Source organism: Paroedura picta, chromosome 2 (assembly GCF_049243985.1).
Source record: "Paroedura picta isolate Pp20150507F chromosome 2, Ppicta_v3.0, whole genome shotgun sequence".
Lineage (NCBI taxonomy): Eukaryota > Metazoa > Chordata > Lepidosauria > Squamata > Gekkonidae > Paroedura > Paroedura picta.
In genome coordinates this window covers 177,445,513-177,472,263 of record NC_135370.1, presented here as the reverse complement: position 1 = coordinate 177,472,263, position 26,751 = coordinate 177,445,513, and the positions used below count along the sequence as shown (strand labels likewise).

The following is a 26,751-nucleotide window of genomic DNA, read 5'->3' as shown; positions in this document are numbered from 1 at the left end:
GGGAAATCAGTCCCAAATCTCTGAATGGGAGCCATGTTTTTTTAATTAGAGAAAAGAAGCACTTTGTTTTTGTTAGTATTGAGGTGATTGATTTGGGGCCTGGTGTGTTTTCTGCAGATTGATTTGGGGCCAGGTGTGTTTTCTGCAGACTGATTTGGGGCCCGGTGTGTTTTCTGTTGATTGATTTGGGCCCGGTGTTTTTTCTGCAGATTGATTTGGGCCCGGTGTTTTTTCTGCAGATTGATTTGGGGCCCGGTGTGTTTTCTGTTGATTGATTTGGGCCCGGTGTTTTTTTTGCAGATTGATTTGGGCCTGGTGTGTTTTATGCAGATTGATTTGGGCCCAATGTGTTTTCTGCAGACTTATTTGGGGCCCGGTGTGTTTTCTGTTGATTGATTTGGGCCTGGTGTGTTTTATGCAGATTGATTTGGGCCCAATGTGTTTTCTGCAGACTGATTTGGGGCCCGGTGTGTTTTCTGTTGATTGATTTGGGCCCAATGTGTTTTCTGCAGACTTATTTGGGGCCCGGTGTGTTTTCTGTTGATTGATTTGGGCCTGGTATGTTTTATGCAGATTGATTTGGGGCCCGGTGTGTTTTCTGTTGATTGATTTGGGCCTGGTGTGTTTTATGCAGATTGATTTGGGCCCAATGTGTTTTCTGCAGACTGATTTGGGGCCCGGTGTGTTTTCTCTTGATTGATTTGGGCCCAATGTGTTTTCTGCAGACTTATTTGGGGCCCGGTGTGTTTTCTGTTGATTGATTTGGGCCCAATGTGTTTTCTGCAGATTGATTTGGGGCCCGGTGTGTTTTCTGTTGATTGATTTGGGCCCAATGTGTTTTCTGCAGATTGATTTGGGGCCCGGTGTGTTTTCTGTTGATTGATTTGGGCCCAATGTGTTTTCTGCAGACTTATTTGGGGCCCGGTGTGTTTTCTGTTGATTGATTTGGGCCTGGTATGTTTTCTGCAGATTGATTTGGGCCCGGTGTTTTTTCTGCAGATTGATTTGGGGCCCGGTGTGTTTTATGCTGATTGATTTGGGCCCGGTGTTTTTTCTGCAGATTGATTTGGGCCCGGTGTTTTTTCTGCAGATTGATTTGGGGCCCAATGTGTTTTCCACAGACTTATTTGGGGCCCGGTGTGTTTTCTGCAGATTGATTTGGGGCCCGGTGTGTTTTCTGCAGATTGATTTGGGGCCAGGTGTGTTTTCTGCAGACTGATTTGGGGCCCGGTGTGTTTTCTGCAGACTGATTTGGGGCCCGGTGTGTTTTCTGTTGATTGATTTGGGCCCAATGTGTTTTCTGCAGACTTATTTGGGGCCCGGTGTGTTTTCTGTTGATTGATTTGGGCCTGGTATGTTTTATGCAGATTGATTTGGGGCCCGGTGTGTTTTCTGTTGATTGATTTGGGCCTGGTGTGTTTTATGCAGATTGATTTGGGCCCAATGTGTTTTCTGCAGACTGATTTGGGGCCCGGTGTGTTTTCTGTTGATTGATTTGGGCCCAATGTGTTTTCTGCAGACTTATTTGGGGCCCGGTGTGTTTTCTGTTGATTGATTTGGGCCCAATGTGTTTTCTGCAGATTGATTTGGGGCCCGGTGTGTTTTCTGTTGATTGATTTGGGCCCAATGTGTTTTCTGCAGATTGATTTGGGGCCCGGTGTGTTTTCTGTTGATTGATTTGGGCCCAATGTGTTTTCTGCAGACTTATTTGGGGCCCGGTGTGTTTTCTGTTGATTGATTTGGGCCTGGTATGTTTTCTGCAGATTGATTTGGGCCCGGTGTTTTTTCTGCAGATTGATTTGGGGCCCGGTGTGTTTTATGCTGATTGATTTGGGCCCGGTGTTTTTTCTGCAGATTGATTTGGGCCCGGTGTTTTTTCTGCAGATTGATTTGGGGCCCAATGTGTTTTCCACAGACTTATTTGGGGCCCGGTGTGTTTTCTGCAGATTGATTTGGGCCCGGTGTTTTTTCTGCAGATTGATTTGGGGCCCGGTGTGATTTATGCAGATTGATTTGGGCCCAATGTGTTTTCTGCAGACTTATTTGGGGCCCAGTGTGTTTTCTGTTGATTGATTTGGGCCTGGTGTGTTTTATGCAGATTGATTTGGGCCCAGTGTGTTTTCTGCAGACTTATTTGGGGCCCGGTGTGTTTTCTGTTGATTGATTTGGGCCCAGTGTGTTTTATGCAGACTGATTTGGGGCCCGGTGTGTTTTCTGTTGATTTATTTGGGCCCGGTGTGTTTTATGCAGATTGATTTGGGGCCCGGTGTGTTTTCTGCATCCTCCAAAATTTATCAAGAAGTTTTAGCATTTCTCGGTCGTGCCTTTGTCAAACATATGCCTTCTCTGTCATCGCAGGGCAAGCCCGGGTTTTCTTTTAATGATATACTCAAGAGAGAGCTTCTGACCCCCCCCCCCCCCGGTCAAATCAGTAGGATTTTCAAGGCAAGAGATGTTCAGAGGTGATTAGCCATTTCCTGCCTCTACGTAGTTCCATCCAAATACGGACCAGGACCAACCGTGCCAAGCTTTCAAGATCAAATGAGATTGGACTAGCCCGAGTTAGTCTTTGAAAACCTGAGCGACGCCATAAGTTGGCTGGAGAACTGGGTTTGATTCCCCACTCCTCCTCCATTTGAAGCCAGCTAGGTCACAGTTCTCCCAGAGGTCTCTCGGCTGAGGTCTCCCAGAGGTCTCTCGGTGTTCACCGCTCTTCCCAATTGGGTGTCATCTGCAAACTTAATGAAGAGTCCCTCCACTCCCTTGTCCCGCTCAATGGTAAAAATGTTGAAAAGTACCGGACCCAGTACCAAGGCCCGTAGCACCCCACTGCTCACCTTCTTCCTTCGGGTACCAAACCCCAGCTCTCCTTCTCCTTCCATGGCTCATGGAGAGCCACATCTGCAATGATTTAACTTACTTGTTAATCTATAATTTAATTTATAAGACTACCCCTTTCAGCCCAGCCGTCTTGGGCGGTTTTTATGCATCGCATAAAAACATAGGTTAGAACAATAAATTCTAAAACAGCATCCGCATCCTTACTCTTACAGCTAAGAGCCTTGCGTGCTTTCCTGAAATACAGGGCAATTGCCAGATTGGGGAATGGTGGGGTGTCACAGGTGGCATGTCAAATAGCATTGTGTGGTTCCTGAATCACTGAGACCGATTATGCATGGCAGCAGCCATGCCGAGCTGCTGCCAGGTCCTTGCAGCAGGGTGGCATGCCCCGGCGCTTCCCACGTATGGACAGGGGAGGGAATCCCCTGGCGTATGCGAAGTTCTCCGGCGTAGCACACGAGCATGCACAATGCCGGGACTGGAAGACGCCAGTATGCTGCATGACAGCAGTGGCAGTGAAAGGGGGAGTGGAGGGGCATGGTACCCCTACCGCACAATGGCAGGGGAGCATGCCGCTTTCCCGCCAACGTGGTTGTAGGGGAACATCCCGTCCAGCTCCGTGGCTCCGCAGAGCTGACAGGGGCGTGTGGTGCAGGGACACCATAGGTTGAGGGTCTTTTGTTATGCACAGGGCTGGCCCAGGAGGGCCGCAGACGGCACCCGTGGTATTGCGGGGAACACGGGAATTTCTGCTTTCTCATACTGCAGGCCATCCAGGGTGCTGCACCAGGCCAAGGATGGAATGGTGGCAGCGTCATGCATAATCGGAGATTTGCACCACTGCCACCACCCCGGACTCCCCCCCCCCCCGCCTCAGTCTGAGCATCGCTAGCTAAGTGGAACAAAAGCTGAAGTTTTTGGTGTGCCTTGTTAAGGTTTGGACTAGAAGAAAGTTTGAGTCTGGGGACACTTTTAAGACCACTGAAAATTTAATTCTGTGTGGATTAAGAAGTTGGCCAGAGAGGATCTAAAGAAGAGCTGGATTGAAGTATCTATAGAGAACTGTTTTCATATTTCTGGAAAAAAGTGTGCGTCTATATATGTTAAGTCACTCAGATCTCACATACGCAGAATTTTTTTTTTTTAATGTTGCTCTTAAAGGTGCCACTGGACTCGAACTCGAACTCAGTTCCAGGTCTCGCCAACTGCTTTATTCTTAGCCAGAATTACCACTCAGTTACTTATTCATCTTGATATTTGTTTACTGGCTTTTAAGGTGGTTTTATATTGCAAAATTGCCTTTTAAAAGACCTGTGCCCTCCGCAGGGCGCTCTGTGGATATGAATCTGCTGGTCATCCTGGATCCCTGGGACATTCACCTGGCCTCGACCAGGGCCAAGGCCTTTTCGGCCCTGGCCCCAGCCTGGTGGAAAGAGCTCCCAGAAGAGATAAGGACCCTGCCGAAGTTAGCAGTTTTCCACAGAGCCTGCAAGAAGGAAGTCTTCCACCAGGCGTATGGTTGAGGCCGGGCTGAGGTCCCGGAGATACTATCAATGGATCCCCAAAAATCAGCTAGGCAGGACCCTCGCCCCTAACAAAAGAGCTCCTGACTGCAGCTGGACAGGGGAGGGAAGATGGGGAGTTAACTCTAACGAATTGCCATCTTTTAATGCAAAACGGTCAGTCCTAGAGGAGATCAGCCCTGACTGCTCCTTAGAAGGCCAGATCCTGAAGATGAAACTCAAATACTTTGGCCACCTCATGAGAAGGAAGGACTCCCTGGAGAAGAGCCTAATGCTGGGAGCGATCGAGAGCAAAAGAAGAAGGGGACGACAGAGAATGAGGCGGCTGGATGGAGTCACTGAAGCAGTCGGTGCAAACTTAAATGGACTCCGGGGAATGGTAGAGGACAGGAAGGCCTGGAGGATCACTGTCCATGGGGTCGCGATGGGTCGGACACGACTTCGCACCTAACAACAACAACAACAATGTATTGGGGGTTTTATGGGTTTTATTCTTTTATTGTAAACCGCCGCGAGTCTTTGAGAGCGGCGGTATATAAGTTAAAATATAATAAACAGACAGATAGATAAAATGTTGTAAGCCACCACGAGCCAGCAGCGCTGGGACTGGAAGGTTAGAAATTGCAATAGATAAAAAAGTTGAGAGAGCCTGCTCTCCCGGCACATGAGGGAGTCTGTTTCAGCGTGTCGGACGCAGAGTGCGTGCGCCCGAAATCGTATCCCCAGAATGAAACGTTGTTAGTCTTCAAGGTTCTCCCTCCTCCCCCCCCCCCAGCTCAAACTTTGTTCTGTCCCCTCAGGCCAACCTGGCCGCCCACCTGAGCTTATCTCCACGGAAAGTTCGGACTTGATGAGAGCTGTGCGGGAAGGCTCAATTTCTCCCGCGCCGGCCGCATTAATATGCTTAAGTAGTAAACGGGAAGGCGAAATAGCCCTGGCCCCGAGCCCGGTTTGGGAAAGGAGATGGACAAGTCTAATTGCAACCACATTGGACGGAGGGATCGGTCGGCCTCTCGGCACTAAGTGGCAGCCGAATTTCTTCCAGATTGCCAGGAGCAAAGAACAGCCAGCCGTCTTCAACTCTGGATTTCCCCATTTGGGAATTTGAGGAGGCGAGGGGTGGGTGGGGTGGAGTTTGGGAGAATTTTCGCTTGCTTGGATGCCTGCCGATGGGTTGCCAGGTTGCTTGCAAGAAAGATTTAGGAATTATAAACTGGACGGTTATAACAAATCGGGTCCATAAATAATCTGACCCAGAGGGATTTTGACCAAGTTCTGTTTTCAGCCATAACCCTGCAACTTGGAAAGTAAAGCCCTAAAAAGTCTGGGACCCTCATAGCTGCGGGACTGCCATTATGTCCAACAAAAAGCACTTTAATCCAGTAATCAGGATCTGCTTTGGATCCCCCATCCCAAAGAAATTAAACTGGTTTCGACCAGGTCTACGGCCTTTTTAGGCCTGGTCTCCGTCTGGTGGAACATGCTACCTGGCGAGATCTGGGCCCTGCTGGACCTCAAGCAGTTCTGCAGGGCCTGCAAGATGAAGATGTTCTGCCAGGCCTAAAATGAGGCCTGGGAGACATCTGTTTCCCATTCGGAGCCCAACTCTCCCCCCAGGCAGGAGGCAGAATTGGGCAAATTGTATTATAAATATATTAGTTATGGATTTTATTTTATGTTATAAGTAGTACATTGTATTGCACATGGCCATAGGTGTTTGCAAACCCAAAACACACGAGAATAAAAGACTCCCCAAAAAGACAGCGCGTTTTCCAAATAAACCCAAGCCATGATACCGAATACAAACTAGAAGCACTGAACGCCCCTCCGTGCTTTCCATGCTACCAAGAAATGCCACAAACCTCTAAGGAGAATCTTTAAGCGGCGGAAGAGCTAGCCTTGCGGGAATCCACTGGGTGCAGTGTTCCGTCTTCCACGGCAGCCAATCGGATCCCGCCAGCTCTTCCTTCAGTAAAACGTCTGTTCACGAACCCCCTGCAGAAGGAAGGGGTTGTAAATCAATTTAAGTGTCTCTAAACTAGACCTAATTGCTCCTCTTAGTAATCTCCCATTGTTGCTAATTAAGTTACTGGAAGTGCAGTGGGGCTCGGTCGTAGACCGTCAGGGATGCCCTTCCGCCGTTCCCCCATCAGCAGGCACATGAAATAGCCACAGTGCTCGATTTCCTTAAATTAAGCACACGAGGTAACATCACAACTGGGGGCTTTGTACCTGAAGTCGGTAAAAGCTTCACGTCCTCTCTGGCGGTAGCCCACAGTGAAAGTAAATTGTAACCTCTTCTTCAGTATTGCTTTTCCTGTTTTATTTATGGATTTATATGTTGATGATCTATATGATGCCTGTCTCCGGATGGTCTTAGGGGGGCTTACATCAGTCAATGAAAACCCGTACAAAAATTAAGATTAATATACAATAAAAACAATAAAACCTACAAGTTGGCTTTTAGGATGTCCAGTTACTGGCCAAGCACAGAGTCGAGGGCGATGGGGGTTTGGCTGGGAGGGGGGCCCTACATTGGGTAGTGATGGTAACCCCTGGCCATGGCCAAATGCCTGGTGGAAGAATACCATTTTACAAACCCTCCGGAACGTAGACAGCTCTGTGACGGCTCACACCTCCAACGGCAACTCATTCCACCAGGCTGATCATGGCCAAGCACACCTCTTTGGGTCTGGGGATCGCCAGCCAGTTGGAATTAGCTGAATGGAGAGCTGTCTGGGAGAGGTGGTCCCTCAGGTATGTAGGTCCCAGACCGGTCAGGGCCTTAAAGGTTAAAACCAGCACCTTAAACCTGATCTGGAACTCAATCGGCAAACTACCAAGAAATGCCACAAATCTCTAAGGAGGATCTTCAGGCGACGGAAGAGCTTCCGTGCGGGAATCCTTAGGGTGCAGTGTTCCGTCTCCCTTGATAAGACCCTTCTAGCTGCATTCTAGAACAACAGCAACTTCCGGATCAAGGATAAGGGAAGTCCAACATCCCCTGAGGTCGGTGGGGCTAAGAGAGCTCTCAGAGAACTGTGACTGACCCAAGGTCACCCAGCTGCAGGTGGAGGAGCGGGGAATCAAATCCAGTTCTGCAGACTACGATCCACTGGTCTTTAACTCCAACACCACTCTGGCCCTCCCTAGCTGCACGGTGGCGGTTCTATTGCGCCGGGTTTCCGTAATTTTGCAGTGGCTTTTTATTCAAACATTCCCCTTTGGTTTCCACCCCCCAAAATCTCTACCCCCACCCTCCACCGCACAAGTTTAACCTTTTAAACTCTGGATAAAGCACATTCAGCCGGACTAGAACATGTTTTCTCATGAGCTGTCAAGAATGAGAGATCCCTATCTCGTATACGCTTCGGGGTATAAATATATTCATTGAACTTGGCATCCGTTTGCTCCATGGCCTAGAGCAGGGGTAGTCAAACTGCGGCCCTCCAGATGTCCATGGACTACAATTCCCAGGAGCCCCCTGCCAGCGAATGCTGGCAGGGGCCCCTGGGAATTGTAGTCCATGGACATCTGGAGGGCCGCAGTTTGACTACCCCTGGCCTAGAGAAAGGAAAAGAGCAACGCGCGAGGGAGGACGCAGATTAAAGTTAGGCTTCCTTTCTTTTTCTTTTCAGTATGTCCAGAGGAGTCCCAAAGTAACAGAGGACCTCTTTTTTAGCTTGGAGCTTTCAAAGGAGAGTTTCTCTCTGCAGGCCCGAGACAAAAAGAGTCCGTCACACCGCAAAAGGATAAAGAAAAAAACGATCAAACGGATCGCCAGAGGCGAACATAAATGCATGGGAAAGAGTGACAGATTGTATATTAGCAGGAAACGTGATCAGGAAATTAGTGGAAGAGAGGGCTTCCCTCCCCCTCAACCGATGTGAGTTTTTGAGTCGCGAAGAAGATAAACGTCTTGTACCTCGGAGTCCGGCTTTCCAAAATGTAACCGCTTGGCCTGAAATAAGAGATTGATGTCCAGTTGAGATGCAGAGAAAATGCCAATCTGTTTACTGCAAGATCTCTCTCTCTTTTTCTCTCTTGGGTTTTTTTTCGGGAGGGTTTTTTTGTTTGGCTGGTTGGTTTAAATTCTCTTTTACAAAAGTAACACGCCTCGGCATCTTTAGGTCACCCTCCGGAGCGGGGGGAAAAAAGCACGGCTGTCTTTATTACTGTCCTGTAGTCATTCGGGTGGTTTTCAAATTACACGCTCCTATAACACCCCATCAAATTTCCTTTTAAAGAAAAGGGGATAAAATCAGAGACACCAAATAAAATGTCTCAAACCCCCCCCCCAAAGTCATAGTCCAACGAGGGGAAAAAAAACGCTCGAGCACCTCAATACAAAGTAGTGAATGTTTCCTTTTTTCGTGACCTCACAACTGTTTTTAATTTAACCTTGCTGTAGGTACATGCCACTCTGGATTAATGCAATTCACTTTTCTTTATAGGGACTACATTCCTTCGCTTAAAAAAAAAAAAAAGCACATGGTAATCTTAACCGTTTCGGGGCCGCGGCGTTATTGTGGTTGCCTTCCTGACCTTTTGCTTGTCGTCGGTAATAATAATCAGCTTGCCGAAATCGCATTCACGGCAGCGATACCAGGGACGGTTTGTTCAGTTTCCCCCCCAGACTGTGTTTCTCCTGCCTGTGCAGCAGCGAACAGAATTAGGATAATACTTTTTTTTTAAATCCCTAACAAAGCAAAAAATACAGCGCGCCAAAATGTGCTGTTGAACCTACATAGTTTTTGAGCGGGAAGAAGAAGAGTTGGTTTTGATGCTCCGTTTGTCACTACCCAAAGTGGATGAGCGAGAGGGTTGGGAGTGTCCTGCATAGTGCAGGGGGTTGGACTAGATGACCAGGAGGTCCCTTCCAACTCTAGGGTTCTATGAGTCTCAGAGCGGCTCACAATCGCCTTCCCTTTGTCTCCCCACAGCAGACACCCTGGGAGGGAGGTGGGCATGAGGGAGCTGGAACAGAACTGGTCTGTGAGAACAGCTCTAACAGGATTGTGGCTAGCCCAAGGTTACCCAGCCGGCTGGATGTGGAGGCAGATTTTTGTCTCCAGCACAAAATGATCCCTGGAGAATTTGAGTTTTTCCACATAGGAGTGAATGCTATTATTTTACATTTATGAGCATCCTTTTTCAACTTTTGTACCCTTGAGAAGGCCCTGAAACATTCTTTAGGCTCCAAGAAACCCCAGAAGTGGCCTGATTGTGCAGAATATGGTTGGGAAGCAGAGCTGGGGACACGCCCCCCTGGGGCCCCTCCCCTTTCCACCCCCTCCAGGCCCCTCATTGGCCATTTTGGAAGGGGAGCGAGGGGAGGTTGACATGACCACAATACAATCATATCACATGATAAAAATATATTAAAAATTCATTAACTCCCACCCATTCATGAAACACTTCCAGGACTGCCAAGAAACCTCAGGGTTTCATGGGATCCTGGCTGAGAAAGCCCGAATTAATGTCCTTGGAAACCTCCAGTCTGTGGGTGGGCAGGTAGTTGTGAATTTCCTGCATTGTGCAAGGGGTGGGACTAGATGACCCTGGAGGGGTCTGTGATTCTATGATTCTAAATTCCGTCTAAACATCCGGAAGAAATTCCTGGCAGTTAGAGCAGTTCCTCAGTGGAACAGGCTTCCTCGGGAGGTGGTGGGTTCTCCATCTTTGGAGATTTTTAAATAGAGGTTGGATAGCCATTTGACAAAGAGGCGGGTTCTGTCAAGGCTCAAGGGGGTGGCAGGTGACAGTGGATGAGCGAGAGGGTTGAGAGTGTCCTGCATAGTGCAGGGGGTTGGACTAGATGACCCAGGAGGTCCCTTCCAACTCTATGATTCTATGATTACTCAGGTCTTGCAAAGGGAAGGCCCTGGCTTCCTTGACTGACTCAATACTGATTTGCAAATATACACCGATGGGCAGGGGCTTTATGCGATCCTACTCGCCAGTACTGAGTACCAGCACCATGGATGGAGGGGGACTTATTCCCAGTTACTGATAGGGAAATTGATAATCTTCGAGTCATGGAGGACAACTCACTGAAAACACCAACTCTGTGTCCGACAGTCATTTTAAAAGGCCCATGCTTTCCCGGGGATTTTTAGAAGGGGGATTGAAAACAAAGCAACCTCGTTAAACTGGGACGAGGGGCGTAACTCCTGCCAAGACAGGGGCACTGCAGGCAAACCAGCCCTGGGGTAGCCCTGCTGCAACATGGAAGCAACCAAATCCCATCCGTGTGTTGAAGCCGCCGTTCATAGCAGGTCTAGGAACCGTGCAACGGTGTAAGAATTCCTGCCTGGATCGCGCCTTCATTTGTCACGCCTTCCTGCTCTATTGTGTGGATTTAGGCAGATGTTGAGTGGGTGGGTGGGCAGAAGGGACTGGGTCGGTGCTTGGCTCTTGTGGACCTTTCTTGCCTGCCCAGGGAAATGCCGGCTGCCACTTTGGGGTTGGGGTTGGAAGGCTAATTTCGTCCAGACGAGAATGGCCAGAGATTCTGGGTTTTGTTGGGGGGTGGGGCATCATCTGGGCATGGAATTTGGGTCACTGTGGGTAGGCAGGTGGGTGTGAGCTTCCTGCATTGTGCTGGGAGCTGGACTAGGTTACCCTAGAGGTCCCTTCCAACATCATGATTCTATCATTTTCTCTTTCCGAGCCTTTCCTTATTGATTCACGAATTCCCAAGGCGTTGGTGTTGTGTGTTTTTTGTCTTGGAAGGATATGGGGGTGGTGGGAGGGACAGGCACTCTGAATGCCATGCCACGCTTTTAGCTGAAGCAGGGGGCAGCTGTTTCTCTATGCCAGCCTTTCTCAACTTTTTTTTACAGTGGAGAAACGCCACATTCTTCAGTCTTTGAGAAACCCCACAAGTGGCGTGATCATGCAGAATATAAATGGGACACATAGCTGTGGACACGCCTACCTGGGGCTCCTCCCCTCCCTGCCCCCTCCAGGCCCATCACTGGCCATTTTGAGAGAAGGGGCGGGATGACGTGACTATATATGGTCATCTCATCTGATAAAAGTTTAAGGCAGCAGAAATGCAGTCTGAAACTCTGCCCATGAGGCTGGGAGTTCAATCCCAGCAGCCGGCTCAAGGTTGACTCAGCCTTCCATCCTTCCGAGGTTGGTAAAATGAGTACCCAGCTTGCTGGGGGGGTAAACGGTAATGACTGGGGAAGGCACTGGCAAACCACCCCGTATTGAGTCTGCCATGAAAACGCTAGAGGGCGTCACCCCAAGGGTCAGGCATGACCCGGTGCTTGCACAGGGGATACCTTTACCTTTACCTTTACCTTTACCTTTATATATATATTAAGTCATGCTCGTATTAAAAATTAATTAATTGGGTCGTGCTCATATTGGTCTCTGGGAGGTCTCAGGGGTTTGATGATTGACTCCTGCAAGCTTAGATCCCAGAAATTGAGTTGTTTAGGTGCTCCCGGAATCAAAGCTAGCCGTTCTGCTGCGGTCTAGCACAGGTATTATATAGTTAAGCCAGCAGGTGGTATAGTCTAGCCTGTAGTGTGGGGATATTGTATTCACACGGCTATGTTTTTATTGTAAACCACCACGAGCCGGCTGGTCTGAGAATAGCTAGATTTTTTAACCCTGATTTTCACTGCCCGAAGGAGTCTCCAAGTGGTTTACAGTCGCCTTCCTCTCCCCACAGCAGAGTCGTGACACAACTGCTTAGGGAGAACAGCTCCCCCAGGACTGTGACTAGCCCAGGGTCAACCAGCTGGCTGAACATGGAGGAATCACACCTGGCCTGCCAGATTAGAAGCCGCTGCTCTTAACCACCACACCATGCTGGCTACCTGGATGGACGGACGGACAGACAGACAGACAGACAGATAAACTCCAGGGTTCTGCTTTTGTTAACGCCCAGTTCTCTCTTTGCAGCCATGTCGTCCTACCTTCTCATCGTAAAGTCAGAACTTCCTCGCGCTATTGCTGGACTTCTGGACGGAGACCAGAGCGGGTAAGGAGAGACCGAAGCCTTCTTTCGGAGCGGGCCAAGGAGATGGGAATGTTATAGAGGCATTTCCTCTGCAGCTCAGGGGTTGGCCTGGCTTCTCCGGAAGGAAAGGGAACCGCTCCAGACCGTAGCAGAATGCAGGCACCTGAGCCTGCCGGTACGCGGCGTTGGGCGGTCTCCATTCGCAGGTCTGATTCCTTCTTGATTAATAGGGGCCGGCGAGTCATTGCTCACTGTCAGCGTAGAGACATCTGCAGCCCAGGCAAAAAGGGTCGTTTCTCATTTCTGCGGGATTGAGAAGTTCTTAAGGGCCACTAGACACAATCGGCAGAGACAAGACGATTCACAAGGCGGCCACGTCGGCCTGGGGTGGAAGGGCTATGCTGAATGCATGCAACTGCCTTACACGGAAACAGGCCATAAGTCTGTGGCAGTCAGGATTGTCTCCTCAGACTGGCAGCAGTTCTCCTTGGGCTCAGGCTGCGGTCTCTGTTGCATCTTCCTTCCTTCCTTCCTTCCTTCCTTCCTTCCTTCCTTCCTTCCTTCCTTCCTTCCTTCCTTCCTTCCTTCCTTCCTTCCTTCCTATATCTCTCTTCTTCCTTCCTTCCTTCCTTCCTTCCTTCCTTCCTTCCTTCCTTCCTTCCTTCCTTCCTTCCTTCCTTCCTTCCTTCCTTCCTTCCAATATCTCCTTCCTCCCTCCCTCCCTCCCTCCCTCCCTTCCTTCCTTCCTTCCTTCCTTCCTTCCTTCCTTCCTTCCTTCCAATATCTCCTTCCTCCCTCCCTCCCTCCCTCCCTCCCTCCCTCCCTCCCTCCCTCCCTCCCTCCCTTCCTTCCTTCCTATATCTCCTTCCTTCCTTCCTTCCTTCCTTCCTTCCTTCCTTCCTTCCTTCCTTCCTTCCTTCCTTCCTTCCTTCCTTCCTTCCTATATCTCCTTCCTTCCTTCCTTCCTTCCTTCCTTCCTTCCTTCCTTCCTTCCTTCCTTCCTTCCTTCCTTCCTTCCTTCCTTCCTTCCTTCCTTCCTATATCTCCTTCCTTCCTATATCTCTCTTCTTCCTTCCTTCCTTCCTTCCTTCCTTCCTTCCTTCCTTCCTTCCTTCCTTCCTTCCTTCCTTCCTTCCTTCCTTCCTTCCTTCCTTCCTTCCTTCCTTCCTATATCTCCTTCCTTCCTTCCTTCCTTCCTTCCTTCCTTCCTTCCTTCCTTCCTTCCTTCCTTCCTTCCTTCCTTGTTTCCTTGTTTCCTTCCTTCCTTTCCCCTTTCTTTCTTGCTTCCTTGCTTCCTTGCTTCCTTGCTTCCTTGCTTCCTTGCTTCCTTCCTTCCTTCCTTCCTTCCTTCCTTCCTTCCTTGTTTCCTTGTTTCCTTCCTTCCTTTCCCCTTTCTTTCTTGCTTCCTTGCTTCCTTGCTTCCTTGCTTCCTTGCTTCCTTCCTTCCTTCCTTCCTTCCTTGATTCATATTCCACCCTGTATTTGAAAACACATTTAATATAATAACAAATCCTATAAAACTCTCAAAATTAATAACAGTTAAAAGCAATTCTATAAACATTAAAATTGACCCATTGGCCGGCAAAGCTGACAAAGGTCCTGCAGGCTCTCAGATGGAGACGTCAGGAATTGAACCTGGGGCCTTCTGCATGCCAAGCAGATGCTCAACCGCTGAGCCACGGCTCCTCCCACAAAGTGAGACAACCGACTTGAATATGATGAAGGGAGCTTTGACTCTTGCCTCTTGGTCTGGTCTCAAATCTAGGTTATGTCTCCTGGATGATACCATTTCACAGTGAACATGGGGGGGGGGGAGAATCATGCTTAAATGGCCCCTTGTTGGCTAAGCTCGAAACCCTTGTTTTCCTGATCTGCCATTTGGCCTTGTGGGAGAAGTCTCTTAATATTGAAGGAGCTAGTAAAATACACAACTTAAACACATCCTTCCTGAGGCTTAGTGGTTCGCTTAAGCTGGGCCTTGGCCTTTTTTGTTTTTTGAAAAAAGAAGCTGACTCATCAAAAATCAGAGAGTTTATTTAAGCGCAAACTGGAATCCCTGAGAGGAAATTTGGTTTGAGTTTTGCGGATTACATGACGAAGCCGACTGACACGTTTCATCCAATTGTATTTATTCTTGATCACTGGGCACTTTTATATTTTTGTAGTTTCAGGCTCTTTCCAGTTTTGCTCTGTATTAAACCGTGATGGCGACTATTAAACTTCTGACTCAGGAGTTCATTGTTAATTCCACCCCCCCCCTTTAGTAGAAGAGTTGGTTTTTATACTCTGGTTTTCCCTACCCAAAAAAGTCCCAAAGCGGCTTGCGATTGCCTTCCCTTCCTCTCCTCACAACAGGCACCCTGTGAAACCTCAAGGGCTGTGAGAGCTCTGGCAGAACTGCTCTTCAAGAAATAGTTCTAAAAGGACTCTGAGTAGCCCAAGGACACCCAGCTGGCTGCATGTGGAGAGAGGAATCAAACCCAGCCCTCCAGATTGGAAACCTCCGCTCTTCACCGTGACACCAAACGGGCTTTACTTATTAAGTGGCTTTACTTATTAAGTGGCTTCCAGCATTTTTTCTCCGCTCCATTTTATCTTCACAACAACCCTGCTCAGTAGGGCAGGCTCGGAGAATGTGACTGGGCTTTGGTCATCCAGTGAGCTTCCATAGCATGAGTGGGGTTTTGAACTTGAGTTTCCAAATACTTGTCTGACACTCTTAAGCCCTACACCACCCTGGCTCTCCTTAACCAAATTGGTGTCGTGGTTAAGAGTGGCGGCTTCTAATCTCCAATCTAAGGCTCTCGAAGTCACTCGGCTTAGACTGGCCTCATCCCAACATCATGTCGCCGTCCAATCCTGAGGATACTTTCCTGGGAGTAAGCCCCACTGAGTAGACCTGAGCCTTCTTGCCTAGAATTACATTCTGCCTCGGTCCCCTGGAGGTCTGACACATCTCAGCCTCAACGGGTGACTTTTAAATCAGAAGAAGAAGAGTTGGTTCTTATATGCCGCTTTTCCCTACCCGAAGGAGGCTCAAAGCGGCTTACAATCACCTTCTCTTTCCTCTCCCCACAACTGACACCCTGTGGGGAGGGTGAGGCTGAGAGAGCCCTGAGATTTCTGAAGAAGAAGAAGACTTGGTTCTTATATGCCGCTTTTCCCTACCCAAAGGAGGCTCAAAGGGGCTTACAATCACCTTCCCTTTCCTCTCCCCACAACAGACACCCTGTGGGGTGGGTGAGGCTGAGAGAGCCCTGATATCACTGCTCGGTCAGAACAGCTTTCTCAGTGCCATGGCAAGCCCAAGGTCACCCAGCTGGCTGCATGTGGGGGAGCGCAGAATCGAACCCGGCATGCCAGATTAGAAGTCCGCACTCCTAACCACGACACCAAACTGGCTCTCAGTTGGAGAACCTTTTGTAAAAGCAACCAGGGAGACCCCTCAATCTCACGGAGTCAGCAGGTGACCGACGTCACCGTCCGCCTCTCATTTTTATCGCAAGGCCGTTTTGCCACTTTGTTTCCGTGGGTCGAGTACGCGATTTCGATGTGTCGATCGAGAATTTTCCGAGGGCCAGTTTCCACTGGTTTTCATCTCCAGGAAACGTCGCCTCGCGCCAGAAGGAGCTCAGCAACGTTTTAACGTGAGAATCGCGCCCACGACGGAGCCTGGAAACACCCCTCCGCGGCCGCGTTACCATGTTAACATACTTCTGAAACCGCAAAGCGAAACCTGGCAGTTACTGAAATTCTAAATATTTTTGTTTTCGCGGCGTAGTTATTGGACTTGTCGTTGGGAAGCTTGCCAACTTTCTCCTTATTTGTTTTATAATTCCTCCAGTTTGGCTGTGCAGCTGCGTTCGCGTCTTTAGGACTGACTCGACGCATGCCTGTCCCCCCTCCCTCGGTCCGTTGCGGTCGGGCTCTCTCAGAAAAATGTTCCAACGTTGGAATCGCTTGTTCGTGTTTGGAACGGATTGCAGTCCCCCCCTGTTTCTACAACGGCTTCAGGCTGGCTTTCTGACTGACTGGTTTTGGATGAATTCGAACCCGTCTCGTGAAACACACTTCTTGTGCGGGGGGGGGGGGGGGTTAACGCGAGAGGGTTTTCTGAAAGACAAATTTAAGCGACAGAAGTGTCTGTCCAGGCTGGATCAGAGTTTCTAGTCTAGAGCTGTGGTCGGTTGCCCAGCCAGTTGGTTGTCAGTGAATTGATATTTTCGGAAGCCAAGAATGCCTTTGTGTAGGTGCGGAAAAGAGTCCATCAGGACCTTAAAGGTAAAGGTATACCCTGTGCAAGCACCGAGTCATGTCTGACCCTTGGGGTGACGCCCTCCAGCGTTTTCATGGCAGACTCAATACGGGGTGGTTTGCCAGTGCCTTCCCCAGTCATTACTGTTTACCCCCCAGCAAGCTGGGTCCTCATTTCACTGACCTCGGAAGGATGGAAGGCTGAGTCAACCTTGAGCCGGCTGCTGGGATCGAACTCCCAGCCTCATGGGCAAAGCTTTCAGACGGCTGCCTTACCACTCTGCGCCACAAGAGGCTCTTAAAGGTAAAGGTATCCCCTGTGCAAGCACTGAGTCATGTCTGACCCTTGGGGTGACACCCTCCAGGGTTTTCATGGCAGACTCAATACGGGGTGGTTTGCCAGTGCCTTCCCCAGTCATTACCGTTTACCCCCCAGCAGCAAGCTGGGTACTCATTTTACCGACCTCGGAAGGATGGAAGGCTGAGTCAACCTTGAGCCGGCTGCTGGGATCGAACTCCCAGCCTCATGGGCAAAGCTTTCAGACGGCTGCCTTACCACTCTGCGCCACACGAGGCTCTTAATCAGGACCTTAATGACTAACAAAATGATGACAGGGTGTGAGCTCTTGTGATTCACGACTCACTTCTTCAGATACCCAAGACTGGAAGCCTTGTTTGTCGGACTTTAGCACTCCAGAAGTATGCTAAAAAGAAGGAGGCGTGCAAACACATAACCAGTGCTTGTTGGGAGAGAAAAGCTAAAGCTCAGTATGAGCTTAGGCTAGCAAGAAATGCTGAAAACAACAAGAAAAGGGTTCTTTTGTTATATTCCAAGTAAGAAAAAGAATGAGGACATGGTAGGACAATTGCAGGGACCAGAAAGTGATGAAGAGAGGGCTGAATTGCTCGATTCCTTCTTTTGAGTCTTCTCTTGTGAAGGGAATCATGATTAGTATGGCAAAATCATTTCATGTGATGAGGGATGGGCACTGTTGGGTTAGTCCATAAACACCTAGTTTATTAAAATGAAACCAAATCTTCTGGGCCAAATGAATTGCATCCAAGAACTTGCAAATGTATTCTGAGCCTCTGTCCAATATTTTTGACAATTCTTGGAGAACAGGTAAAGTGCCAGAAGATTGGAGGTGAGCAAATGTTGTCCCCATCTTCAAGAAGGGGGAAAAGGAGGAACCGGCATCTATAGCTGGGAATCATCAAACAGTCGGTCCTTGAGCAGCTAGAGCGGATGTCTGTAATTACTAAAAGTCAGCATGGCTTTCCCAAGAACAAGTCATGTCAGGCAAAACTTATCTCTTTTTTTGAGAAAGTGACTACCTTGCTGTGGACATGGCTTACCTTGATTTCAGTAAACCTTTTGATAAGGTTCCGCACGATATTCTTATTGGCAAGTGGGTAAAATGCGGTATGGATTCTAGTACTGTTAAGTGGATTGAGAAGTGGCTCACATCGCACCCAAAGGTTGCTTGCAAATGGTTCATCATCTTCTTGGTAGGGGCCGGGATGGAAAAGGCCCTGGCCTTGGTTGAGGCCAGCTGTGCTTCCTGGGGGCCGGGGACCCTCAACAAATTCATACCCGCAGAGCAAAGCACCCTGCAGGGGGCATAAGGAGACAAGCGATCCCACAGATAGGTAGGACCCAATACCTTGAACTTGATTGGGAAACAGACCGGTAACCAGTGATAAAGGTGGTAATGGTAAAACGTGTCTGGTCAGTGGAGCCATTAGCATGTATGTATGTCTTGGTTTTATTTATGCTAAAAGCCTTGGGTTTTTCACATGATTAATAAATAGTGGTATTATATATTTTTTTAAAAAAATGTGTTCCACCCTTTATCGACTGAGAGCCAGTTTGGTGTAGTGGTTAGGAATGTGGACTTCTAATCTGGCATGCCGGGTTTGATTCCCCGCTCCTCCTCTACATGCAGCCAGCTGGATGACTTTGGACTCCCCACAGCACTGATAAAGCTGTTCTGACTGAGCAGGAATCTCAGGGCTCTCTCAGCCTCACCCACCCCACAGGGTGTCTGTTGTGGGGAGAGGAAAGGGAAGGCGACTGGAAGCTGTTTTGAGAGCTTTCTCCTTCGGGTAGAGAAAAGCGTTATCTAAGAACCAACTCTTCTTCTTCTTCTTCCCTGGTATTGACCTTTTTAGGTCCTTGACTTTTGTGTGGGTCAGGATATTTTCTCCTTTTCGTTTTGGTCCTTAACCTCCCCACCTACTTCCCGCTGAGGCATTACGAGCAGTGTCGACTCCTCCACTCATCCGAAGTAGGATCGGAGCTCCCAAGATCTCAGCACCCCCCCCCCCCCCCCCAGCCTGGGACACATTTCCCAAGGACAGCTGATGGCCAAAACTTGCTTGGCTGCATAATGAACTCCTTTTCCTGGGGAGTCATCGGCCCTGGATGGTCCCTGCTGCCAAGGAAAACATTTGGACAGAGGCCACCGGTTCAGGCCCCCCCTTATAAAAACAGCTACCAAGAGAGAGAGAAAGAGAGAGAGAACCCCAAACCAAAACAGCTTAGAAGATTCCAGGAGCCAAATTGATTAACTCCACAGGGTAAGTTTCATACCAACCGGCCCGCTGTTTTTAGAAAGGATCTGCTTTGATGGTCTGTCTTAAAGCCCGTGGCCAGAACGAGAGCCCCCAAGCTCGGGCCCTGCTACCACCCCCAAGTCATTCCGCTCTTCCCATAACAAATAATTTTTATTTTAAATTGCTGCACCAGCAAGAAGCCGCTTCCTTCCTTTTGCCCGCATCAGCCAGAGGCTAAGTGCTGATAGGGCAGAATTCCCGATGGCCTAAAGAACGTTTTTGAAAGATCTTCTGGCTCCCCAGAGCCTTAAACTTCGTTAGATTAATCTATGATGGAGCAGTACCTTCGCGCACCTCTTTGCAATGGATTTTTTAAAAGTCGGGGAAATGCTTAGGAATGAAAAATGCATCCTCTCTTGCCGAATCCAAGGAGGGAGAGGCTTAAAAAACGTGAAAGGAGTTGAAATATGAGGGCAAGAGCTATTGGGGAGGGGAGGGGAAGAGGGGGGGTCCCGCAGTACAATGGCATGACAGACCAGTTCATATGAAGCGCTGGAGAGATTTGCTGGAGAGATTTGCTGTGAATTTCGTTGAGTTATGCTTGGCAGCGTGCACCTCCTTCCCGTTTTGGAAAAATAGTCTTTGTACCGGGCTAAAACACAAGAGGAGCAGTTGGGTGCCTTGCCAAATTTTGAATTCAATGAAAAGAATGAAAAGAAGAAGAGGAAGAGGAAGAGGAAGAGGAAGAAGAAGAAGAAGAAGAGTTGGTTCTTATATGCCACTTTTCCCTACCCAAAGGAGGCTCAAAGCAGCTTACAGTCGCCTTCCCTTTCCTCTCCCCACAACAGACACCCTGTGGGGTGGGTGAGGCTGAGAGAGCCCTGATATCACTGCCCAGTCAGAACAGTTTTATCAGTGCCGTGGCGAGCCCAAGGTCACCCAGCTGGTTGCATGTGGGGGAGCGCAGAATCGAACCCGGCATGCCAGATTAGAAGTCCGCATTCCTAACCACTACACCAAACTGGCTCTCTACACCGTTGATTTCTCAATGTTATAGATAAGATAAATAGATAAGAGAAAAGCAGGCCAGAATGGATTAGTCAACGTCCCCAACATGGTGCCAACAAGTGGCCATTTCCTCCAGGACAGGGGTTGTCAAACTGCGGCCCTCCAGATGTCAATGGACTACAATTCCCAGGAGCCCCTGCCAGCAAATGCTGGCAGGGGCTCATGGAAATTGTAGTCCATGGATATCTGGAGGACTTCAGTTTGACTACCCCCGCTCCAGCGGAACCCATCTCTGACTCCTGGAGAGCAGCTATAATCGCGGCAGATCCCCAGCCAAAACCTGGAGGTTGGGAGCCCCTATAAAGCTAGTTGAAGTATTTGAGTCCAGGCGTGTTTCGGGTGGATCACACACCAGTGGCGAGCGTGCCATTTGTCACCGGAGCATCCAGGGACCAGACCCAGCCACATGAGCTGCAGGGGCCCCAAATTATATTGCAAATATATTGCCCATCTTCTCCTGGGCAATCCCAGGCAGGTCCAACACGCCCCAGGTATTTGTCAGATCAGCACGGCCCCCTTTTCGTCCCTGCCCGGCATGCCTGAGGGTGGTTCGGGGTGCACTTAAAAGGTAATTGGACACTCCTGCCTGTTTATGAGGAACTAACCGTGCCCTGGGCTAAATAAATCCCGAGGCCAAAGGCCAAGGTGTTTATTAGGAACAAGTGCCTGGGCCAATGCAGAAGCAGCCGGGAAGGCTCTCAATATGACATGCCTTCAGGCCTGGCGTTTGGTGGCCCCGTAGCTCAGAGTCCTGAGTCAAACCCCAGCTCCCCCACCCCTCCACATTTCATGGCAGAGAGAACATACCTGGGTCATCAACGCACTGTGTATGGAGAAGCCGTTGCTTACGGTTCCAGAGGACTCATTGCAACGGTGTCCACGATAAAGCATCTGCTCGGAATGCAGAAGGTCCCAGGTTCAATCCCCAGCACATCTTTAAAAGGATCTGGGCAGAGATGCTGTGAGAGCGCTCTACAATTCAAGGCGGGTCTGCAGTGGATAGAACAGGACCCAACCCCATCACCCCCTCAGTGACCAACCAGATATATGGGAGTCAGCTTTCGAGAGTCACGGTTCCATTTGTCGTAGAATCGTAGAGTTGGAAGGGACTTTGTGGGTCATCTAGTCCAACCCCCTGCACTATGCAGGACACTCCCAACCCTCTCGTTCATCCACTGTCACCTGCCACCCCCTTGAACCTTCACAGAATCAGCCTCTCCGTCAGATGGCTCTCCAGCCTCTGCTTTAAAATCTCCAAAGATGGAGAACCCACCTCCTCCCGAGGAAGCCTGTTCCACTGAGAAACCGCTCTAACTGTCAGGAACTTCTTCTGGAGGTTTAGACGGAATTTAGAATCATAGAATCCTAGAGTTGGAAGGGACCTCCTGGGTCATCTAGTCCAACCCCCCGTATTATGCAGGACACTCGCAATTCCTTCCTTCCTTCCTTCCTTCCTTCCTTCCTTCCTTCCTTCCTTCCTTCCTTCCTTCCTTCCTTCCTTCCTTCCTTCCTTCCTTCCTTCCTTCCTTCCTTCCTTCCTTCCTTCCTTCCTTCCTTCCAAGCAGGTCACAATGTCAGAATAAAACTCCCATTCAAACTCAATACACACAGCATCCAGATGGCGATAAAAATTCTCCCCATCCCCTGCCCCCCAGTCCTGAGACATCCATGCCTCAGTGGAATGGAAGGGGGGGGGGACCAGATGTTCAGTCGGTCTGGGGAGAGGACCAAGATCTTCCTGGCCCTGGCCTCAACCAAAAACCTGCCAGAAGAACTCCATCTTACAGGCCCTGGGGATCTTCAAGAGCTCCGTCGGGGCCCATAGCTTTCCCAGGAGTTCATTCCACCAGGTAGGGGCCAAGACCAAAAAGGCCCTGGCCAAAGCTAGGCATGCTTCTCTTGGGCCAGGGACTTTTGTCTATGTTAGGGTTAGTTGTGGGTTTCTTTGGTTCAATTTTTGCCTCTTTGTACCATCGTGCCAAGGTCACAATAAAGAGCTGAAATGAACTCCCAATGTCCTTGTCAGTGAGCTCACAGATCTAACAGATCCAAAGCATCCATTTTCTCCAGAGGAAGCGATCTCTGTGACATGGAGACAAGCTGTAATTCCAGGGGATCCCCAGGTCCCACCTGGAGGCCGGCATCCTTGAGCAGCAGAACTGTGCTTTCGAGGTATGCACCAGCTTTGAAAACTCTCTCCTTCCTCCAAGGCATTTTACAGGGAACCAATGAAGATTGCTTAATTATAATGCTTATGATCAAGGGACCAAGCCGTATGAAGATAGGTTGAGGGACTTGGGAATGTTCAGCCTGGAGAAAAGGAGGTTGAGAGGGGATATGATAGCCCTCTTTAAGTATTTGAAAGGTTGTCATTTGGAGGAGGGCTGGATGCTGTTTCTGTTGGCTGCAGAGGAGAGGACACGCAGTAATGGGTTTAAATTTCAAGTACAACGATATAGGCTAGATATCAGGAAAAAATGTTCACAGTCAGAGTAGTTCAGCAGTGGAATAGGCTGCCTAAGGAGGTGGTGAGCTCCCCTTCACTGGCAGTCTTCAAGCAAAGGTTGGATACACACTTTTCTTGGATGCTTTAGGATGCTTTGGGCTGATCCTGCGTTGAGCAGGGGGTTGGACTAGATGGCCTGTCTGGCCCCTTCCAACTCTATGATTCTGTGATTCCCCCCCAAGATGTCCCTGTGGTCGCTCAGCAGGTAGCAGAAGAGCCTTTGTTTCTAGGGGCCTTTCCAATCCCCAGGCTTTCTCTCTCCCTACAGCGCCTGGTATCTCGACGGCCGGTTGCTACTCCTGATCACCTGCGTCTTCGTCGTCTTCCCTCTGGCCCTCCTCCCCAAAATTGGTGAGTAATTTTAAAGGCGGGTATTATAGCCGTCATAATTACTATTAGCAGCAGTTGTTCTCTTTTAGTAGCAATTTTAATTGAGGGTTTTTTGAAAAAAAAACCTTTAATGGGTTGTTATTTTTTTTTTACGAAACTTTAAGATGCAAGCCAAGGATCGAGGGGAGGAGGTGGCAGCGGATTTATACGCAGCGCAGTCTGCCTTTCCCAGCCTCGCCTGGTTAACCCGCTCCTTCGATCGCCGTCCTCTTTCGTCTGCCCCACTAAAATAAAACCTTTTACAGCAGGACATTAAAGAGCTGCATTTACTTACGGCCCGCCATTAGCGGTAAGCCGGTTCTAATTCGGCCCTGCAAAACTACATAAACGATGTGTAACGGGCAAGTTGGAAGGCTGTTATTTTGAGTCTTAAGCCCCAGATACCGAGCGCCATAATGGGAAACATGCCTACCCCGTGAAAGGCCTTTCAGCCCTACATCAGAATGGCTTGCCTTATAAAACGCCTCTCTCTTTTTTTCCCCCCACTGTTACTTTACAGGCTTTCTCGGCTACACAAGTAGTTTATCATTTTTCTTTATGGCGTACTTTGCTCTTGTGGTAAGTCTTAAAAAAGAAAATACAGATCGGCCCTTTAACGTTACGTGTTTTTTTCCCCTCCTTATTATTGGGATGGATTTCAGCGTTCCTTTGAAACGGATGTCTGCTCTTTACCGGCTTGCTTCTAAAACTGAGTTCTTTCTCCCCTTCCTCCTCCTCCTCCTCTCCTTTATGCATGGTGTGTGTGCTTGCCTCCCTTCGAATAAGTTTTGCTAGACCTGGGGGGAGGGGGAGCTGTCACGAACCGCCCAGCATGGGGAAAAGATTTACCAGCGTCAATTTTGGGGACTATGAAAGGCAGGCGAGTATATTTCTGTTGGTGACGGGGCGGTGAAAACTATCGGCCTGGTTGCTTTTCCCTCGTTTCGTTTCCACTTGGGCAATGGAATTCCGTCGTCTTCGCTTCCAGCCGCCATTAACCACAATTCGTGCGGAAGAAAGGGCCCCGTGTCCCAAGTAAATTGAATTGCCGTGTTAGTTCGACAAAGCACGCAAACACACAAGAAGATACAAAGGTCTTTTGAGGAATGTAATGGATATATTCATCTTTCAAAGACTTTATTCTTTTCAGTTTTATTTTGTTCTCTTCCCTGTCTTTCTAAGCCAGCCTTTCTCAACTTTTTTACCATTGCAAAGCTCCTGAAACGTGCTTCAGGCCTCAAGAAACCCCAGAAGTAGCACGATCATGCAGAATATGGTCGGGAAGCAGAGCTGTATACATGCCCCTCCCCTTCCCACCTCTCCAGGCCTATTGTCGACCATTTTGGGAGGGGAGAGTCGGTTCCACGTGTCCATATATGATCACGAAGCGGTTCTCAGTGGAGCAGGCTTCCTCGGGAGGTGGTGGGTTCTCCATCTTTGGAGATTTTAAAACAGAGACTTGAGAGCCGTCTGACGGAGAGGCGGGTTCTGTGAAGGTTCAAGGGGGTGGCAGGTGACAGTGGATGAGCGAGAGGGTTGGGAGTGCCCTGAACAGTGCAGGGGGTTGGACTAGATGACCCAGGAGGTCCCTTCCAACTCTATGATTCTATGATTCTAAATTCCGTCTCAACGTCCAGAAGAAGCTCCTGAGAGAGCGGTTTCTCAGTGGAATAGGCTTCCTCGGGAGGTGGTGGGTTCTCCGTCTTTGTAGATTTTTAAGCAGAGGCTGGAGAGCCAGCTGACGGAGAGGCTGATTCTGTGAAAGCTTAAGGGTATGGCAGGTGACAGTGGAGGAGCGAGAGGGTTGGGAGTGCCCTGCACAGTGCAGGGGGTTGGACTAGATGACCCAGGAGGTCCCTTCCAACTCTATGATTCTACGATTCTAAATTCCGTCTAAACCTCCAGAAGAACTTCCTGACAGTTTGAGCAGTTTCTCAGTGAAACAGGTTTCTATGATTCTATATCACCCGATAAAATGTTTAACAAATTAAAACAAATATATATATATATATATATAAATTAATTAACTTCCATCCGTTCAGGGGCTATCAAGAAACCCCCGGGTTTCAGGAAACACTGGTTGAGAAAGCCTATTCTAAGCCAACTGGACATTTCAGGACTAAACTTTTAGCCAACCCTCAGTTTTTTCCCCAGCAAACCTGATGGTCCCCCCATGTTTGTATCCATTTCCCCTTTATGTAGCTCCAATCCACAGACAGGGCTATGTTGAGAATTAGCTATATAGATTAGCAGCAGTGCTGAATCGAATCAGGATTGCTCTAAACCAGTCTCTTGTTTTTATACAATGGTCAATCACAGCCCCTCCCTCAAAAAATAAAAAAAGAACCCTACAGTCATAGCAGGGAGCCCCTGAGTGTTCCTCCCTTCCTGCCCTCCCAGATTACTGCTTCTGAACATGGAGGCTTCATTGATGGAATTTTAATCCCATGGATTCCCCACCATCACCACTAACCTGGCCATTTCTATAACCTGCGGCCCGAGTTCCACAGGTACGAAGGTTGTTAGGTACGAAGGTTGTTGTTGTTAGGTACGAAGTCGTGTCTGACCCATCGCAACCCCATGGACAATGATCCTCCAGGCCTTCCTGTCCTCTACCATTCCTTGGAGTCCATTTAAGTTTGCACCGACTGCTTCAGTGACTCCATCCAGCCACCTCATTCTCTGTCGTCCCCTTCTTCTTTTGCCCTCAATCGCTCCCAGCATTAGGCTCTTCTCCAGGGAGTCCTTCCTTCTCACGAGGTGGCCAAAGTATTTGAGTTTCATCTTCAGGATCTGGCCTTCTAAGGAGCAGGCAGGGCTGATCTCCTCTAGGACTGACCGGTTTGTTCGCCTTGCAGTCCAAGGGACTCGCAAGAGTCTTCTCCAGCACCAGAGTTCAAAAGCCTCAATTCTTTGACGATCGGCCTCCCTTATGGTCCGACTTTCACAGCCATTTTTAAATAAAGGGGTATTTCCTTTTCTCTGTGCCGAATCGACTGTCCTTCAATTTCACTGGATATCCAAATTATGAAGGGAAAGGGAGAAAAAGTCCTCTGCCCCTACTTTCTCCATCCCATCCGTAACTTTCTAAACGTCTCGTGTTCTCTGTCGTGCCCCATCTTCTTTATTCTGAACTGAAAAGATTCCAGGGTTTCCTCGTAAAGTGGTGCTGCCTTCAGCTCCTTGGGAGAAGGTTAAAATTAAATATATTAATTAAAATTATTAATTAATTAATTAAAAATATTAATAATTGCCATGCTTAAGCATCCAGAGAAGTTTGGCAGTTTCTTTCAAGTATGGGACTTCTGAATCTCAGAGCCAGGAAGAGACAGCAGGGCAAGGCCTCGGACTCTATGCCCTGGTTGGCTGGCAGGGTTCATGGGAATTCTAGACCATGGACATCTGGAGGACCACAGGTTGACTACCCCTGGTCTAGATGGACCCCTGGTCTGACCCAGCAGGGCTCTCCTGATGTTCTCATGAAGGCCTCGGGCTCTCTGCCCTGTTGCTGGCCCTCCAGAGGAACTGGCTGGCCCCTGTGTGAGACTGGAGGCTGGACTAGATGGACCCCTGGTCTGACCCAGCAGGGCTCTCCTGATGTCCTTAGGAAGGCCTCGGCCTCTCTGCCCTGTGGCTGGCCCTCCAGAGGAACT

The 26,751-nt window shown here is 49.1% G+C and overlaps 1 protein-coding gene and 1 non-coding gene across 2 annotated transcripts in view; one reads left to right on the top strand and one right to left on the bottom strand.

The window, feature by feature from the left end:
- Positions 1–24,621, top strand: part of SLC38A6 (solute carrier family 38 member 6) — a 51,048-nt gene extending 26,427 nt beyond the window's left edge. The window contains exons 6-8 of the mRNA XM_077323926.1: positions 12,288–12,366; positions 22,998–23,080; positions 23,619–24,621. Of these exons, the coding sequence (XP_077180041.1) occupies positions 12,288–12,366; positions 22,998–23,080; positions 23,619–23,893 (437 nt within the window). The 3' untranslated portion in view covers positions 23,894–24,621. The remainder of the gene's footprint in view (positions 1–12,287; positions 12,367–22,997; positions 23,081–23,618) is intronic.
- TRNAA-GGC (transfer RNA alanine (anticodon GGC)) lies at positions 13,960–14,031 on the bottom strand. Its single transcript has one exon. It is a non-coding gene; the product is annotated as a tRNA-Ala (tRNA).
- Positions 24,622–26,751: the final 2,130 nt, after the last annotated feature.